General features: G+C 35.8%; 4 protein-coding genes across 7 annotated transcripts in view; 3 read left to right on the top strand and 1 right to left on the bottom strand.

The window, feature by feature from the left end:
* Window positions 1-4: 4 nt before the first annotated feature.
* LOC108623395 (ubiquitin carboxyl-terminal hydrolase MINDY-3 homolog) lies at window positions 5-3,618 on the bottom strand. 2 transcript variants are annotated; one of them, XM_026812216.1, is made up of 6 exons: window positions 3,329-3,618; window positions 2,222-2,651; window positions 2,047-2,123; window positions 1,855-1,968; window positions 1,457-1,754; window positions 5-1,381 (listed from the first exon to the last, which is right to left on the bottom strand). In XM_026812216.1, the coding sequence occupies exons 1-6, from the start codon at window positions 3,432-3,434 to the stop codon at window positions 1,075-1,077; spliced, it is 1,332 nt and encodes a 443-aa protein (XP_026668017.1). In that variant the 5' UTR covers window positions 3,435-3,618; the 3' UTR covers window positions 5-1,074. The 2 variants fall into 2 exon arrangements, with proteins under 2 accessions (XP_026668017.1, XP_017877343.1); XM_018021854.2 differs by having other exon boundaries at window positions 1,855-2,123; window positions 3,329-3,617.
* A 136-nt stretch (window positions 3,619-3,754) lies between these two features.
* LOC108623412 (ras guanine nucleotide exchange factor P) lies at window positions 3,755-10,886 on the top strand. Of its 2 annotated transcripts, XM_018021882.2 has the most exons (8): window positions 3,755-4,160; window positions 4,513-4,683; window positions 4,757-5,035; window positions 5,103-5,228; window positions 5,287-5,489; window positions 5,562-10,353; window positions 10,439-10,503; window positions 10,585-10,886. In XM_018021882.2, exons 1-8 carry the CDS (start codon window positions 4,118-4,120, stop codon window positions 10,675-10,677), a joined length of 5,772 nt encoding a protein of 1,923 aa, XP_017877371.1. In that variant the 5' UTR covers window positions 3,755-4,117; the 3' UTR covers window positions 10,678-10,886. The 2 variants fall into 2 exon arrangements, with proteins under 2 accessions (XP_017877371.1, XP_026668014.1); XM_026812213.1 differs by lacking the exon at window positions 4,513-4,683.
* Window positions 10,887-11,053: 167 nt separating this feature from the next.
* On the top strand, window positions 11,054-13,398 carry DNApol-alpha50 (DNA primase small subunit). The gene is made up of 7 exons (XM_018021858.2): window positions 11,054-11,605; window positions 11,686-11,836; window positions 11,910-12,085; window positions 12,154-12,349; window positions 12,417-12,627; window positions 12,711-13,077; window positions 13,276-13,398. The coding sequence occupies exons 1-7, from the start codon at window positions 11,509-11,511 to the stop codon at window positions 13,293-13,295; spliced, it is 1,218 nt and encodes a 405-aa protein (XP_017877347.1). The 5' UTR covers window positions 11,054-11,508; the 3' UTR covers window positions 13,296-13,398.
* A 179-nt stretch (window positions 13,399-13,577) lies between these two features.
* LOC108623413 (reticulon-4-interacting protein 1 homolog, mitochondrial) overlaps window positions 13,578-16,156 on the top strand; it is a 4,082-nt gene continuing 1,503 nt past the window's right edge. The window contains exons 1-7 of one of the 2 annotated variants that reach the window (XM_018021883.2): window positions 13,578-14,116; window positions 14,304-14,547; window positions 14,619-14,779; window positions 14,859-15,008; window positions 15,085-15,374; window positions 15,468-15,653; window positions 15,717-15,894. In XM_018021883.2, coding sequence (XP_017877372.1) covers window positions 14,069-14,116; window positions 14,304-14,547; window positions 14,619-14,779; window positions 14,859-15,008; window positions 15,085-15,374; window positions 15,468-15,653; window positions 15,717-15,894 — 1,257 coding nt within the window. In that variant the 5' untranslated portion in view covers window positions 13,578-14,068. The remainder of the gene's footprint in view (window positions 14,117-14,303; window positions 14,548-14,618; window positions 14,780-14,858; window positions 15,009-15,084; window positions 15,375-15,467; window positions 15,654-15,716; window positions 15,895-16,156) is intronic. The other variant, XM_018021884.2, reaches the window with a different exon arrangement.

Genomic DNA, 16,156 nt, shown 5'->3' with positions numbered 1-16,156 from the left:
TGTAAACTTTTAGTTTCTTTAATCAGTAATAAAAGAGAGAAAATCAGAAAAGATTATTGAAACGCTGATGTGCTGACTAGATCAGGGCTTTGATGTAGCTACATATTCAGTTTTAGATACGATTTACATAAATTTGTACATGCCTTACCTAAGACACCCTAAGATATAATATTATTTTCATTTTAGTTATTTTAAATATTCACATTTATTGAATAAAATGTCCTTGTTTCTTTCACCTCTCCACAAATTCTTTATTTCTCTTTCAATTTTAACATCAAAGAATTAAGACGTTCGATTTTTCGATATCGGAATTAGAGAATAATGTTCTATACATTTGAATGCTCATTATAAACTTTTTATATCACTATTTTTGCTATATAATCAAATATGTATTTAAATACTTGCAACAATGCAAATATCGTATTAAGGCTTCAGAGAGTACCGAAGATGTTCAAAATTTTACATTTCGAATTTTGTTATATGCAACGTTTAACGTTGCCACGTAATTACTATCGTACACTAAATTTTATAGATGTATCAAGATTAAAAATAAAGACGTTTAAATAAAGCGAAACGTAATTACACAGACTCCTATAAAGTGTTTCCCTTTATAGAAGTCTGTGTAATTATGTTCGTAAGCAATTCATTGCTTCTCAAAAATAGTTCATCGAGTCGCATATGTTCTCCATGCAAAGCTGCGACATCTTTTCTGAAGCAGAGTGTCTACATACATCTTGAAAGGAAGGAAAGAGTTTCCGGTATTATTTATATTATATATGTATATATAAATAATACTAAAATATATGTACACGCACGTATATCGTATTGTTATTATTTTCATCACTTTCCTAATTCACTAAAAGTATATATTAGTAATGAATTATTAATTTTTTAATTTAAATTTATATTCCAATTCCCGACATTTTCTTTTTATTTCTCATGTCTTGAAGCACAAAACTTATCGAATTTGAACACTCCATGAACAGTTTTATAAATTCGTTTCGTACTTCCCAGAAAAATAATCGAACGGTATCGCTAAGATTAGAAAACATGAGCTAGGTATTTACAAGTTAATTAATTAAGACTTGGATTCTGTCCAACGTCCCACTGAATTTCGATTCTGGGCCACTTTGTTTGAAGTACTGTTAACATAGGATTACTTTCCATAATACCTCTGACAGTACACTCCAGCAACACTGCCTGGCCTTTATGATAGACTACTTTATTATCCGTATTGCTATGTTGCAAACCGTTATAATGAAATAAGGGAAACGTGTCCGGACAAGTTCGCGGCTCCTCAGGGAAGAACTCCTCCATGAAGTTGGCACGCAATATAATTCCCAAATTTTCATTGTCCAATTTCTTCTTCATCACATTCACACTGTAATAAATAATGCTTTATTAGATGACCACAGACACCGATATATTATGAATGTATCATGTTACTGATGCTCACTATTCTGTATCAGTAACCAGTCCAAGTTCTGCGAGGACATCTTGCAGTAAATTAACTGGAACAAAGTTATTTCCTTCTGGGTCGAATTTTCTGAACACTCGCTTCGCTTGATCTGCAGGTGTTTCAGGATGTACCAGCCTTTTCTCAGTCGAAAACAAGACAGTCAAGTGTGTTTCCGATCCCAGCACCCAAACAGGATGAGACGGAGATTTTAAAAACGATCCTACCTCGCAATAACATAAATGTTCGAGGAGCGCAAGAAATCCTATTGCATTCTGTTTATCTATTCCACGCAATTCTGAAATAAAGAAGTAATCACGTGATCTACTTAGCAAGACGTATGAATGTATCGCAACATTCAATTAGTTAAACTATGTAAAATATATGGAATATCATACTGAGGCCTCCAACATCTTGATCGTGGTCCCAGACATGGCTAACTGCTCTTCCCGTGAGCATTAAGTTTATGAGACTCTGATTTCCGTAGCCATACGTCGGGTCAATCATTGATTCTAAAGGATCCGACATTTCACAACGAATTTTAGCGAAGCCTCTCGTAACAATTACACTGTAGAGAAACAGTAAAATACCATAGTGATCCTTTAACATCTCCGTCCTTTCGAGCAAAAATTCTTCCAGGTGCTCAGTGGTATTCGTTGTAAATAATCTAAAACAAGTGTGTGTTGTTATAATAAATACCACATTTCCATTTTGATATTCATTTGCCGAAAGATATCAATAGTATAGTGGAACATAATTTCTTACCTTAACTGAGAGTGGAAAACATCCGAATCAGGTATTTTGCATTCCTCGTTTACATCCATTAGCAATATATCGTTAGTTTGCTTTCGCTTTTCATTATTCTCTATGCTTATTTCTTCTTCACGGTTTTGAATTTCTGTCTCCTTCCTTTCCCATTTCGTGTTTCTTACACTTTCTTCGTTTGACGATACGCAGTCCATAAACACGATGTAAAACTTCGGGACTTTCTCTCCCATAGCTTGCTTCAAAATTTCTATCAGTGCCCGCACGAGCAATTGATAACACACGTCTGAATTTATGTTTTTCCATGTTAAGATGTCAGCTTCAGATAGCAATTCCTTTAAAATGAACGCCTGAACTGGAGCTATCACAGCGCAGGGGCCACCTTCTGTTTGCACTAACGCCGTTGGTTCGTCAGGACTGAAATAAAATCCTAAAAAAAATATTGATATTATCATTTTATTACATTCAATATTTCTCTGAGAACAACATAAACATTTGTTAACAGAAATTAGCAACAAACGAAGCACTACATTAGTTCGTGCATTTCGCCCTAATCACCGAATATTAATCTGATAGAACATTTAGAGGCAGGATTGAAGAGATATAATATTTCGACCAAAAAATCAGTTGGAAAATCTACTAATGGAGGAATGACATAATATTGACGATATATGATTGACATAGTTAGAGGAGTAGAGAGACAATGAAGGTCAATTTTAATTGTTTTAACGAAATCAATCAATGCAATTTATCAAGATATGAATTCTATAACTGTTGTCTCAAAATGTAATTCTGCAATTGAATTACAATTCCTCTTATGAGTTGAAGCAAAATACATATACATGTTATATAAAAGCAATGAATTGACAAGACTCTAATAAGTCATCATACTAATAAATTGCTTTAAAATACAAGACAGCTTATCATTTTTCAAAATCAGACGATCGTGACAATAAAAATTATTGAACTTATTTTCTGTCTAGCAATAACTAGCTCCCGTCCGGCTAACAAGCAATAAGATGTGAATAAAATAATTATTGCTGAAAGTCTCATTATTTTGAAGTGAGTGAATTATTTGCTAAAAACGATTTTTAACTAAAAGATTACCTTGAGCCCATCGTTTGAAAACCTCTTCTTTTACGGTATTGCCCCAGAGTAATGTTCTAATGGAATGTATGAACTCATCGTCGCACTGAACAACATTCTCAGCCATTATCCACGTTTTCCTCGATTAATAGAACATTAAGCTGCGTCACACGGATGCGAATTATTTTGAAGTAATCATAATATTCTTCGAAAAATCTGTCGAAACGTATTATTTTCGTTGTTCCTTACAAGAATTACAACTATATGGATAACCTATTTTACGAACGAAACAATCACACAGAATTATGCCATTTTGATCATTGACTATGAGCATCTGAAAGCGGCATCGATGAAAGCATAATCACGAAGAACTCTTCAGAAAGAAAATACGGACAAAGCGGCGCTAATTTTTCTCCCGTTCAATTATAAGATTTTCAATCGACTTAAAATTCTGCCTAGGTAATAATTAACGGAATACTTCTGTCTAAATACTATTCCTCTGAATCTTATGATTCTACAAGGAGCACTTTACTTTAAACGTAATTATATTTATAGCAATTTTTTAAATGTAAAAGGCCATGTCATTTTAGGTCGGTAGTTCAGACTCTGCTTCCATCTGCTTCGAACGTGTCTGGCAATCTATGCTTAGTAAGCTTCATGCGTTAAACGAAAGGCGGTTGTTTACAGCAAATACGCTTTCAAACTGGAGTGTATTTATATTCACATAGTGATTGTGTTACAGAACCAGATAGAACAGTTCTGTAAAACGTTTAATTTTCATTAATTGACTTATAAATGACGTAAAGCACTATGGAGACATTACTGCCATCAGAAATAGCTCGATTGGTTCTTGGTAAGTTCGCAAATACCTTTTGCGTCATATTCTAATAACCTGTCATTCATTAGAATGTAAATACAGTTCTTCCTTATAAATTCTACTTAAACTTTTATGATTGAATGAGGATTAGAAACTCCTTGTATCAAGCATTGTTCTATCATTTGAGAAATGATATGTATTGACTAGAATTTGTCTGAGAAAACAAAATGTCTGTACTGTTAAGAATTGAATCTTTATACCTAGGATCATGTACTTGTATTTTTTATTATAATCTTGAAATGTTACAAAGCTTATTTGCTTCTGTTATTCATTGTTATCCTCTGCCTGAACAATTCTCCAATTCATCATCTTGAAAAATGCATTTTAGGATACTTAGAGGCTGAGAAATGCATCGAGGTTGCTAAAATGTTTTTAGAGACTAGCATACACTTGCAAGAATGCCGTGTAGTTATATCAAATGGGAAACGGTTCTCCACTAGAGTCAATGGAATGGCTTTGGTCGATATCATTGAAAAGTATTTTGCAATCATTGGAATTGGTAATAATCATTCAGCACATAACCGGAATATAAAATTTGTTCTTATAAAAACAATCGTGATGTATGTTCACAGTGCGGGAACATGTCAACAAGATTACCGATTGCGAACAGTTAAAGCACTGTGGCGACGTACTGGAACAGTTAAGATTTTTAATAGAGGAGACTCGCGGTCAACGTTTCGTTGTGAACATCAATGTTCCTTCGCAGAATAGTACTCAGTCGAGTAGCAGTTCTCCCATGTTGTCTGGGAACATACGTAAAAGGCATCACAGTAACAGTGATCGCGAACGTTGTAAACGTCCAAAACTTGTATCAAGCTCGTCACAACCGCAGATGTTATCCTCTACTGATGGTACGGTTTACGTATTTATATGTAACACGTTGTTAAACTCATTCTGAACGCTTCATTACCGTTACAGTAGCTGCTTTCGATAACTTGGAAGTAACTCCGCTGAAGAGTTTACCTGGTTACATGGATATATTTGAACGGTCTCGGTCTGTCAGTGAGTCCAAGAAAAGCACATCGAATAATTCGTTGCAGCAAGGTTTGTTCAATGTAAGCATGTCCAATCATATGAAACTTAATGACTGAATTTTAATCAGATGACGTTCCGGATGTTGGTAACGTAACGGAAAATGTATGCACGGGGAACAGTGTAAAAGATTCAGACGTGCCTGCCAGATGTACCGCGGCGACGAACACGGAAGAGTTACTGAATTACTCATGCGTGGAGGTACAGACTAGTCCGTACGATACCCCAGAATCTGGATCAGAGACTAACGACGAGCCGATTGAAAACCTAAGCGTAAGCAACTTTTCGATTGAGATTAAAGTTTTATTATGTATTCACGAAAATCACGAATTCGTAATATTACAGTTATTGACCAAAGAGCTGTTGAACCGTACGGAGCTACAGGAACGAATCGCTGAGAATATAAACAAGGCGATACTTCCGACAGATACGTCTTTAAAGGAGGACGCAATGGTGAACGGTGAAGCTAACACATCTGTCGTGACAGAATTAAATAACGCGATTAAATCGATCGTAGAGGAGACCGAGTCCGATCCGATATTTGAGAAGTTTCTTGACGAGATCATCGGGCCGCATATAAGGACAGATACAAGCCCCAGCGTTGTTGATGATAGTGATAGTAAACCGAAGTCTCCTATCGAATCGAAGGAGAAACAGCCCGAAACAATTTCGAATACTGACAACTTATCTGAGAGAGGACCTTCAGTATTAGATAGTAAGCAATCAGCTGAAAGAATGGCAACAGTACCGTTGAAACACAGACTCCGTAGTTCTTCGAAGCAACAGAATGTTCGAAACGAAGATGAGCAACGAGATCAAGAGAGAGACTGCACGGCCTTGGAGGATATAAACGCTGCCGCGATATTAAGCATAATAAATGCGAATAGTATTAATAATAAATTGACAAATGAGAAAAAACTAGAAGACTGTACGAAGGAAACTGTATCAGCAGACATTCATTCATCGCTTATCCAGATTGAGAATAGGCTACCAGCATTGCAAGATCCGCATCAAAACAAAGATGAACAGTCCAAAAAAATAATGATCGAAGTCGATCGCAAAGAAGATGCTAACGTTGTTAAAAAAGTTGAGAGTGTCGAAACAGGGTCGAAGGTCAGAAAGACATACATGAAGAGAGCGCAGTATCCCGTTAAACCTGTGCAAGCGAGTGAAGAGATAACTGTCCCGACGTTAGTACTGGCTCCGAAGAGTGTCGTACTGCCGATGAGTTCCTTTATGCCTGTCAGTAGTTCGCGACTCGTTCCTATCGCTCCAAAGGATCCTAATATGCCAGATAGAAGTTTAATGGACAAAATGTATCTAACAACGGTGAATGTCGCGCAAAAGGTGTCACCATTTGTGCATAACCATCCGATTGTCACTCCGGAAAGCTTAATTTCTTGTATGATAACGATGGCATCGACGACAACGACAAAAACGTTGACTAGCACAACGATGGAAATGTGCCAACAGAACAATGACAAAGCGAGTAGCGATAAGGGTACTAGCGCATCCATTCGTACTGAGAATTTCGCTGGTAGCTCAGTTACGAATTCGACGACGTTCAGTAAGTCAATTAATGGGGAACTGATAACGCTGTACGGTAATGAGAATAACGCGAAAACATTGCTAGACGGTGCAAATGTGCCTTCGATAAATATAGAAGACAATATTAGCATATCTGGTTCTGGACTATCGCCTTACCTAAAGTTTAACTGCAGCAAGAGCAATCAAAATCAGAGCTTGTCGGACATCGATCTAACGCCCGCTGCTCCAGTCACCGAAGTAGCTGCACCGGTGACGGGCAACGATGTTAAGACGAAAAGTTCATCGACTCCTCGAAGAAAGGACAGTCATATAAGAGCTCTCGACTTCAACACTCCGATAAAAACGTCCGACGAAGCGATCAATGAAATTGGATTCTCGCATTCGTCTTCCAAGATATCGTCCACGACGCACGTTAAGTCTGTGTGCGCATCTCTATTCAAATCACCACCGTTCTCAAATGTCACGGTGAGCATGCATAAACTTCCTTGTACGCTACCAGTTCCAGCAAAAAGTTCCGTGGTGAAGCTTACTGGTGATTGTGGGAAACAGAATGGTCTTGATACGATCGCAATCGATGTTCCTGCTTGTTCGAACAACAACGTTCCTACCGAAAACAAGGATTCCAAAGTCAAGCCACGCGTGTCATCGATGAAACTTTCCAAACCTACTTGGGATGCAGATCTGCGAATGGCTTTGACAGCTGCTGACAACAAGATTGTTCAACAAAAGAAAACATCTGGCAATAATACGACCATAGATCCTGCGAGTACTACTAAATTAAATACCATTGGCACAGTTAAAAAGAATAAAAGCAATGCTTGCGTATCGAAAGTGAAAGATTTAGTCTCGAAGAAGGGATCATCTACCGTGGGAAGTACAGCTCCTGAGAAGAAGTTAGAAGAAAATAATATCCCTGACACGAGAAAAAACGATAATACACAGCTATCAAATAAAGATGTCAATGAAGAAAAGGATGCTAACGATAAATTACCAATGGCCAAGAAGGTGACCGATACTTTGCCGCAGGAAAAGAAGATCGTAAAAAAGTATGCTCAGATAAAGACATTAAAGACTAACTTGAAGAAGAAAGATAGCAAACCTCAAACTGACAATAAATCGTGTGGAAAGGACGAGGGTTTCTCGATTAAAACTCTCACCTCTTCGGACATCGACCAACAGTTACTACAATTGTCGAATTTGAACGAGTTAGGTACACCGGCAAAATCAGAAAACCCAATCGAACTCCCACCGACGCCTAGATTGCTCAGCCCAACCAGCAATATTACTATACCGTACACAAAATCCAACGAAGACTTGAGCAAAGTGCGTAGTTTCATAAGCACGCCGGAATTTCCAACGACACCCGGCATCAACTTGACTATGACTCCAAAAATTTCCGATGAAATCACGGTAGACGACGTGAAAAATCAAGAGCTTCATTCTTGTTCTCCCTATTACAAGCCGACTTCCGAAAAAGGTGAATCTTTTGAGAAATCGTTAAAGCTTAATTCGAATAACGATACAAAGCAGCCAACTACGAGTACCTATGGAGTTTGTGCACCAACGAAATTGGAGATAACGCAGTTTGAAGTGATCAAAGAGAATTTGCCGAAGGAGCAGGCTATAAAAGAGTTGAAAATAGCGGCTAGTAATTCGCGGGAATCGATGCAGCATCACACCGGGCAGGAAGCTAAGTTTGTACACGATGGTGAACCGGATATGAATATGAATAAACATACAATTAAAGAAGATGATAAAAAATATTCATCAAACAGCGATGAGTCGAACGAAAATATGAATGTTAGCAATACATCATCGAGTTCGTGTTCGTCTTCATGTTCATCGTCATCGAATTCATCCTCATCATCGACGTCGTCGTCATCCTCGCAACTTTCCTCGTCGAAGTCCCAACCTCCGACCACATCAAAGGCGACGAACTTTTTAGACAAATGTTCTCTCGACAAAAAATGCAACAAATCTTGGAACCAAACTTACACCGATACGAACGACGATTTTACAGTGACACGTATCGCAAAGATAAATGAAAAAACAAAATGTTTGGAGACTCAAACCGTGCCGGATGATCATTTAAAGAAGCATGAGTCTTCGCCATTGAAAACGTTTCCGATAACGGAAAACGAAAAGGATTTAAAATCTCATACCAAAGAAACGCCTGTGAAAGATGAAACTCTTTTAAATGAAATCGATATTTTAGAGACACCGAACAGTTCGAAATCTGGCATGGATAATATAACTAATTTAGCATCGAAGATTTCGGCACTGATATCTTCGGAGAACGAGAAGTTACCGAAAGTGACTAACAGTCCACATATTGAGAATGCGTCGAAAAATGTAAAGGAAAAAGTAAAAATTCGAAGTATAGAACGCGTCACGTCAGCCCCGTTAGTCATTTTGAAACCTCTCAACATCGTGACAAGTTCTCCCTCGTCGAAGAGTAACCACAAACCTGTGGCTATGGACGAAAAACTTGTTCTTCGATTGGAAGCGAAACGTCAACGGGTGATAACAAAATTTCGCGAAGTTTCAAAGACTAATCTTGCCAAGAAAAAGACTCAAACTCGACGGATTCTTAGCAAAGCTAAAAATGCTGTTAATTTAAAAAAAGAAACCGGACTTAAAAGTGCTTTGAAAAATGCTAGTACATTAAACAGTAAGAAAGATACGAAAATTGCAGAGTTAAATAGCAATAACAACCATGACAAGAGTGAACATATAAATGTCACAAACGATGTAATTGCAAATAGCAATAGCAATAATAATGCTGTCAGTACTAACAATATGAACAAGGACAATAGAATTTTTCTTAAAAAGGAAGATGAAGAAGAGCACAACTACTATCGCAAGGAGGAAGATTCGCTGAAACCGAAAAATACAGTCGATGCTAATGGTAGAACAAAGTTATTGGAATCGAAGTCCAAGCCAGCAAAAAGGAATGTATTAATTAAGGAGCAAGAGAAGCGTAGGATGTCTAATGATACCGAACTCTTAGCTGAACAACGTCCTAACAATAATATTCCTGATAAAGTCGAACGACAAAGAGATTCGGAGAACGGGAAGAATTTGTCGCACGTTCTTCAATGTTTAGAGCTCGTTCCAACTTGCAAAAGCGATAACGTAAAAGAATCTCAGTCTGTAAAATCTGATCAGAAATTAGATCTCAATAATGTGCAATATCATTTTGTATATGACGATAAGGTGAGCTTTAAAAAGAGGAGGCGAAGATACAACAGCGACGAGTTGAAAGTCGAGGTTCACTTCGCAGGCTGTAATGATGGCGTTAAAGTCTTGTCAGCGAGCGATTACGAAGAGATATTCGATTTGCAGCCGATATTAAAGAAAAGAAATTCTGAAACATCCCACAAAATGTTTGCCGACTCTTCTTCGGTGACAAAGAATATACAGCCGAAGCCTTTAGCGACTTCGTCACCCTTGGATAAACCAACTGCAGTTGCATGTAAAGTAAAGAAAGTTACTTTTCCAAATAGTGAAAAAGATAAGGAGAAAGATGTCACGCAACGTGACGTTAAGAAACGATCGAAACCAGATAAAACTCAGAAAATCGACGCAGGTAATTATCCCTGTGCCGTATATCATAAGTTGAAAGTAAATATATATAATACAGAAATTTAATAATCAAGTTATTATTATTTCAGATAAGGCTCCCAAGTTCACGAAAATTCCTAAGAGAAAAGTATCACAAGCGAAAGAAAGTAAACAGGTACGTGTATTTTTAATTTAATTCGTTAGCGTGAAAAAAGATGGAAAGCTTTTATAATACTTACTTCTTCGGTCTTTGCAGATGGACAAACAGCTATGTACAGCGGATCCTCAAGCATTGCTGAGCAATTTAGACCTAGATAAATTTTTAAATTCTGTTCATGGATCAGCATGAATTTTAATACAGAGTAGTTAAATTTGTAAAAATTTTAACGTCTAAAATACAAGCATTGTATGATATGTATATATATGTATAGTAACAACGCGTATTCAGTATTCATATCAAGTGTTTTAGGACAAATCAGGCTTAGTTTGATACCTTGTATAGTACAACTATTCGTATTGAATGTATATGTAAATAAAATCTGCATGATTTTACATCTACATTTTCATATACGATTATGTTCCAACGAATACTTCCCGCTTTAAATTCTTACTCTAATAGATTTTTATATATAGAACGACTTTTGTATTTTATATTTTTCTTTTTATTTTTTTACTTATACTTAGTAGAAAAGATTATGTGTTAAGTTAAGTTGTAAATAAAGTTTTCGTTGTTCTCATTAGATTTGTTATAAATAATTGTGTATTATCTACTCCTTTTACATTGGCTTCCAACACAATAAAATATAAGACTGCTTCGAACGAATACGAATTGCAGATTGCGAATGCAGATTACGAATATATATCATTATATAGATACATAATTAAAGATTTATTGGTTCCTTGACAACAAATCTTAAAACTAACTTGTATCAAATGTGTTACAGCGGTGTATTCGTATAAATTTTAAAAAAACGAAAACACTGCGCACGCCCTAAAAATTCTACGATGTGCCTATCACTACTCGTACATATATATATGTACATGTATATATGTAATTCCCGCCAAAACTCAGCCGAACACACACGTACGACCATGTTCGTGCGATTCTGACGGCCTAACATTACTTTGGGAACAATCGAGAGGCTACTGAAATAATAACGAGGAGAAATAATCAAGTAAAATGGGAGACGTTTCTAATTTGATCGATCTTTTACCAATTTATTATTCTCGATTGTTTCCATTCGAAGATTATTATCGTTGGTTGAGCTATGGCAAACGTACGTTTATTCTTATTTTTAATCTTTGGGAAACATAGCGCTCGCATTTTTTAGTTGAATTTATTGAAATCATGTTTCAGTGTCCAAATTCTCCCACAGAGAATTTTCATTCACCGTGATGGATGATATTTATTTACGTTTCCAGTCATATAAAAATCCACAAGAGTTGGAAACTGAAATCAAACGATTGCTTCCTTTTAAGATTGATTTAGGAGCTATATACAATATTAGGTAACTATTAAACAATTAACATTTTATATATAATTGTTATTAAGTAAATTCTAAGAATTTTGCTTTCGTTTAGTCCGAGGGAACAACATATGAATCCACGTTTTAGACCCGTAGAAAGAGAATTAGTTTTTGATATAGATATGACTGACTATGATGAGGTCAGGACTTGCTGTTCGGGTGCAGGCATTTGCTCTAAATGTTGGAAGTTCATGGCACTTGCTTGCAAGATATTAGATTCCTCTTTGAGACGTAAGAAACATGAATATTTTATTACATGATGAATTACATGAAAAATTTATGTATCAAAAATTTCGTAGTGGACTTTGGATATAAACACATCTTGTGGGTATTCTCTGGGAGAAGAGGTATACATTGTTGGGTGTGCGACAAGGCAGCACGTAAATTAACTGTTTCTGAACGTTCTGCAGTCGCAGAATACCTGCAACTCATAGAAGGTGGCGAATATATGGGTAAAAAAGTAAGGCTCGGTGAAAATATACCTCAGTGCATTAGGTATGTAATAATTTCGGTATTCTATTTATCCAAAATATCGTATATGAGAAATTAAATAATGTTTTAGACGGGCGCTACAAACAATAGAAAATGTATTTGTCCCGTTCTGTGTGGAGGAGCAGGATATATTGGGAACGGAAGAAAGAGTGAATCAATTTTTGAAAATAATTTCCGACGATGAATGCAGAGATGAATTGAAGTTATTGTTTGATAAATGTTCTTCCAGCAAAGCCAGATGGAATGCGTTTGTGAATTATATAAAAAATTTGAAGACTACGGTATTTATTTTGTCAACTATTAACAGATGATTACCTCTCCTAAAGATAAGATGTATCAGTTGGACGCTTTTAATTAATTTCAGGGTAACAAAAAATGGTCTCAGCATCGACATATAGTAGAAGAAGTGATGTTGCAGTTCGTTTATCCAAGGCTTGATATAAACGTGACTAAAGGGATGAACCATCTTCTAAAATCACCTTTCTGCATCCATCCGAAGACTGGAAAAGTTTGTATCCCATTCACCGCGAAGACAGTCGATAAATTTCAACCGGAGAACGTTCCCACGATTATGACATTGATTGAAGAAATAAACGAGTTCGATGAAAAAAATAAAATTGGACAGGACATGAAGAGGATAAGGGATTATAAGAAGACTAGTCTCAACAGATCGATGCACATGTTTCGTGAATTCATATGGAACCTAGACAATAAGGGAGATGATGACATCAGTAAGTGCTTACTTCTCATGTTTCTTTATGTAGTAACGAAAAAAAATTATAATGATTTTGCAGTAATGTATAAACACATAGATTTTGTATGCAGAGTTAACAAAATCCTGAATTCTATTATATTTCTTCAATGTTACTTAACTCAAATTATTACAAAGTTATGGCAGCGTAAATAGTTATGTATCTTTGATTTTTCAGGTGAGAAGATGGAATTCTAACATGCTCCAGTTTTTATAATAAGCTCTTTATGATATATCTTATCTAAGATTTGAGATGTAGATAGATAGTATTTATTATTAAATTCAGAAACATAATTTATAAGAAGAATAACTTTTTTACTTCATTTATATTATTAAAACTAAATATAATTGTAATTATTTTGTTTATAAATAAAATCAATCAAATCCTGAATCAAATACCACCTATATTAATGTAACAAGAGTGAGAAGACAACAGCGAGAGGCAAGAGAGAAAGTATGACCACGTAATCCTTATTCAGTATTTATTAATGGTTATCTTTCAATTCCCAGTATTGCGCATTGTCTAATTAGTAATACATACATATATCGCAAAAAAATATATGTAACGTTGGATACGTTATGATTCTAAATTTTAAGTCACGTGAGCACGTTGCGCAATCGTTATATCATGTTCAAATTATACTAAATTGAAAACAAATTTTTACGGTTATAACTTATTTCACTTAACGAAGTTATTCGTCGTTTATAATTCGTAATTAGTGCGTAATTATTATATATTGACATGATATTCACGTAGCAGAACGATCTAGCGAATTTCTGAATTACGGATTTCGATATTCGCGAATTCGTCATACTTTAAAACAGATTCTATTGATGTCTATTCCAAGTTGTGTTCAGTGTGTTAATCGTTTATTTATATCGCTGCCGTGCTGCATTTCCAGTCAACCGGCGGTTGTGGCATTTCGAAAAAAATTATATAATTCAAACTGGTGATAATAATTAATAAAATCATGGATGAAATATGGTTTCACCTGTCAAATCAATTCGAAGCACTTCAGGTAATTGCATGTTATGTTGAAAAACACTTTACCATCAAAATGTCTTCCTCGATAGAATAAGATTTACACAGTATACCAGCATGCAGATCTCTAATTTAAATAATAGATTTATTACATTAATATTAGTGGTAGTTATAAATCATACTTTATGGAAAGTTGAGGTTGTACTATGAATTTGTTTCGATAGATTCAAAGTACATTGGTTGCACATCAAGGACAAGAATGGGCTTCAGTATGTTTAAAACAGACCAGAGAATTATTTTACAAATTATTTAATAATAATCTAAACAGGCACCATCTCAAAGATGTTCTACAGCATGTACCTGTTTGGATTGAAAGAATTTGGAAACACCTGCAGTATCAGTATTATAGTGCTCATTTTAATATCATAGGACTTTATTCGCAAGTAAAAGATGTGCTGGACGATGAAGGTAAGTAGGAAAAGATCATTTAATGTTGATTGAGTAAAAACAATACAAGTAAAATCGTTATAACTCAACAGACAATTCCTTTCTAGTGGCAAGAAGAGAATTCGCGTTTTGCCTAGCAGGCTTAATTGTTGGAATTGTAATTGGTTATTATGCTGGTATTACTTGGGGACAAATGTCTAATCATGTGTACTCTATAAAAGCTATTGTGTGTCATCATTATATTGGCATTAAGGTATCAGAGTGGACTTGAAATATAATTTAAAGAATGTAATACAGGCATTTATGCTGTACATGTATCATAAATGGCATAGGGAGTGGATCTGACAGATGATGCAGAGATGCCTATGATTCAGAAGTCTAATGAAATACTGGTACAAGTTAAAGCAGCCTCTCTCAATATTGTCGATACAAAAATTTGTTACGGCTACTCAAAGATCTACAGACGACTCCTTAATTCTGGTGTAAGTAATTTGAAGTTATTTAGCAATATGTAATAATAAACGTAACGATTAAAATTTATTTATTTATCTGTTTTAGAAATCTAGAGGACTTCCCGTGACATTGGGCAGAGATTGTACTGGAATAGTGATAAGTATAGGACAAAGAGTTATCAATTTTGATATCGGGGACGAAGTATTGATAGCTGTGCCCTCGTGGGCTCCTGGTACTATGGCCGAGTATATAGTCGTTCCAGAAACTCAAGCAGTTAAACGACCAAAGATTTTTTCTTTCGAAGCATGTGCAAGCCTTCCGTACAGCGGGTGTTTGGCTTGGGATGCTCTAGTTAACAGATCCGTAATCGAAGAAGGCAATGCAAAAGGGAAACGGTACGAGTAACTTCCAAAAGATGAATGCACGTTTCTTTTTCCAGTACAAATAGAAGAATGAAAATAAATATTTTAAAACTGAATACTTTGCAGGGTACTTATATGTAGTGGGAGTACTCCTGTTGGTCTTATTTTAACTCAACTGGTTAAACTGTGGGGTGGATATGTGGTTACGGTGTGCAGACCGAATGCCATTCCGAGATTACAAGCCTTAGGAGCAGATTGGGTTATATCACTGGATGGTACAGATATTGAAGAAAAGTTGAGACCCTCTAAAAAGTAAGTGTATAACGTGTTTGATAGTAATTCGTTTAGTATACTGACATCGAATCATTTTTATAGATTCGATGCTATATTTTATACCGGAGGTGAACGGATCAACGAACGTGTACTAAGGAAATGGTTAATTCCTTACGGATCTTATGTCTCCACAGTTCCCGAACAATTAACATCCGACTCATTGGGTTTTATATTTGGAAGCATTTTCGCTGGATGTGTACGAATCAAGTTACTGGTGCAGGTACACGAAATCATGTGCGTAACGATGTATTGGCTATACAGTCAATCCCAAAAGTTTATGCACTTTAGAAACGCATTTTTTAAAAAGAAATCAGACGTCGGAAAAACATTGCTAATAATAAACAACAACAAAAATTTTCAATTTTTCCGAGATTTTTCCAAGGGGTACCCCTTCATTTTCTTCCAAATTTTCGTTTTTGGCCAATAACTCCCAAACCATTGGACATACGGAAAAATTGTATAGGACCTTTCATGTAGAGGAC

Source organism: Ceratina calcarata, unplaced genomic scaffold (genome assembly GCF_001652005.2).
Source record: "Ceratina calcarata isolate Rehan_Ccalc_2016 unplaced genomic scaffold, ASM165200v1 scaffold267, whole genome shotgun sequence".
Lineage (NCBI taxonomy): Eukaryota > Metazoa > Arthropoda > Insecta > Hymenoptera > Apidae > Ceratina > Ceratina calcarata.
Note: the sequence above shows the minus strand (reverse complement) of the source record. Positions and strands in the feature narration are given on the sequence as shown.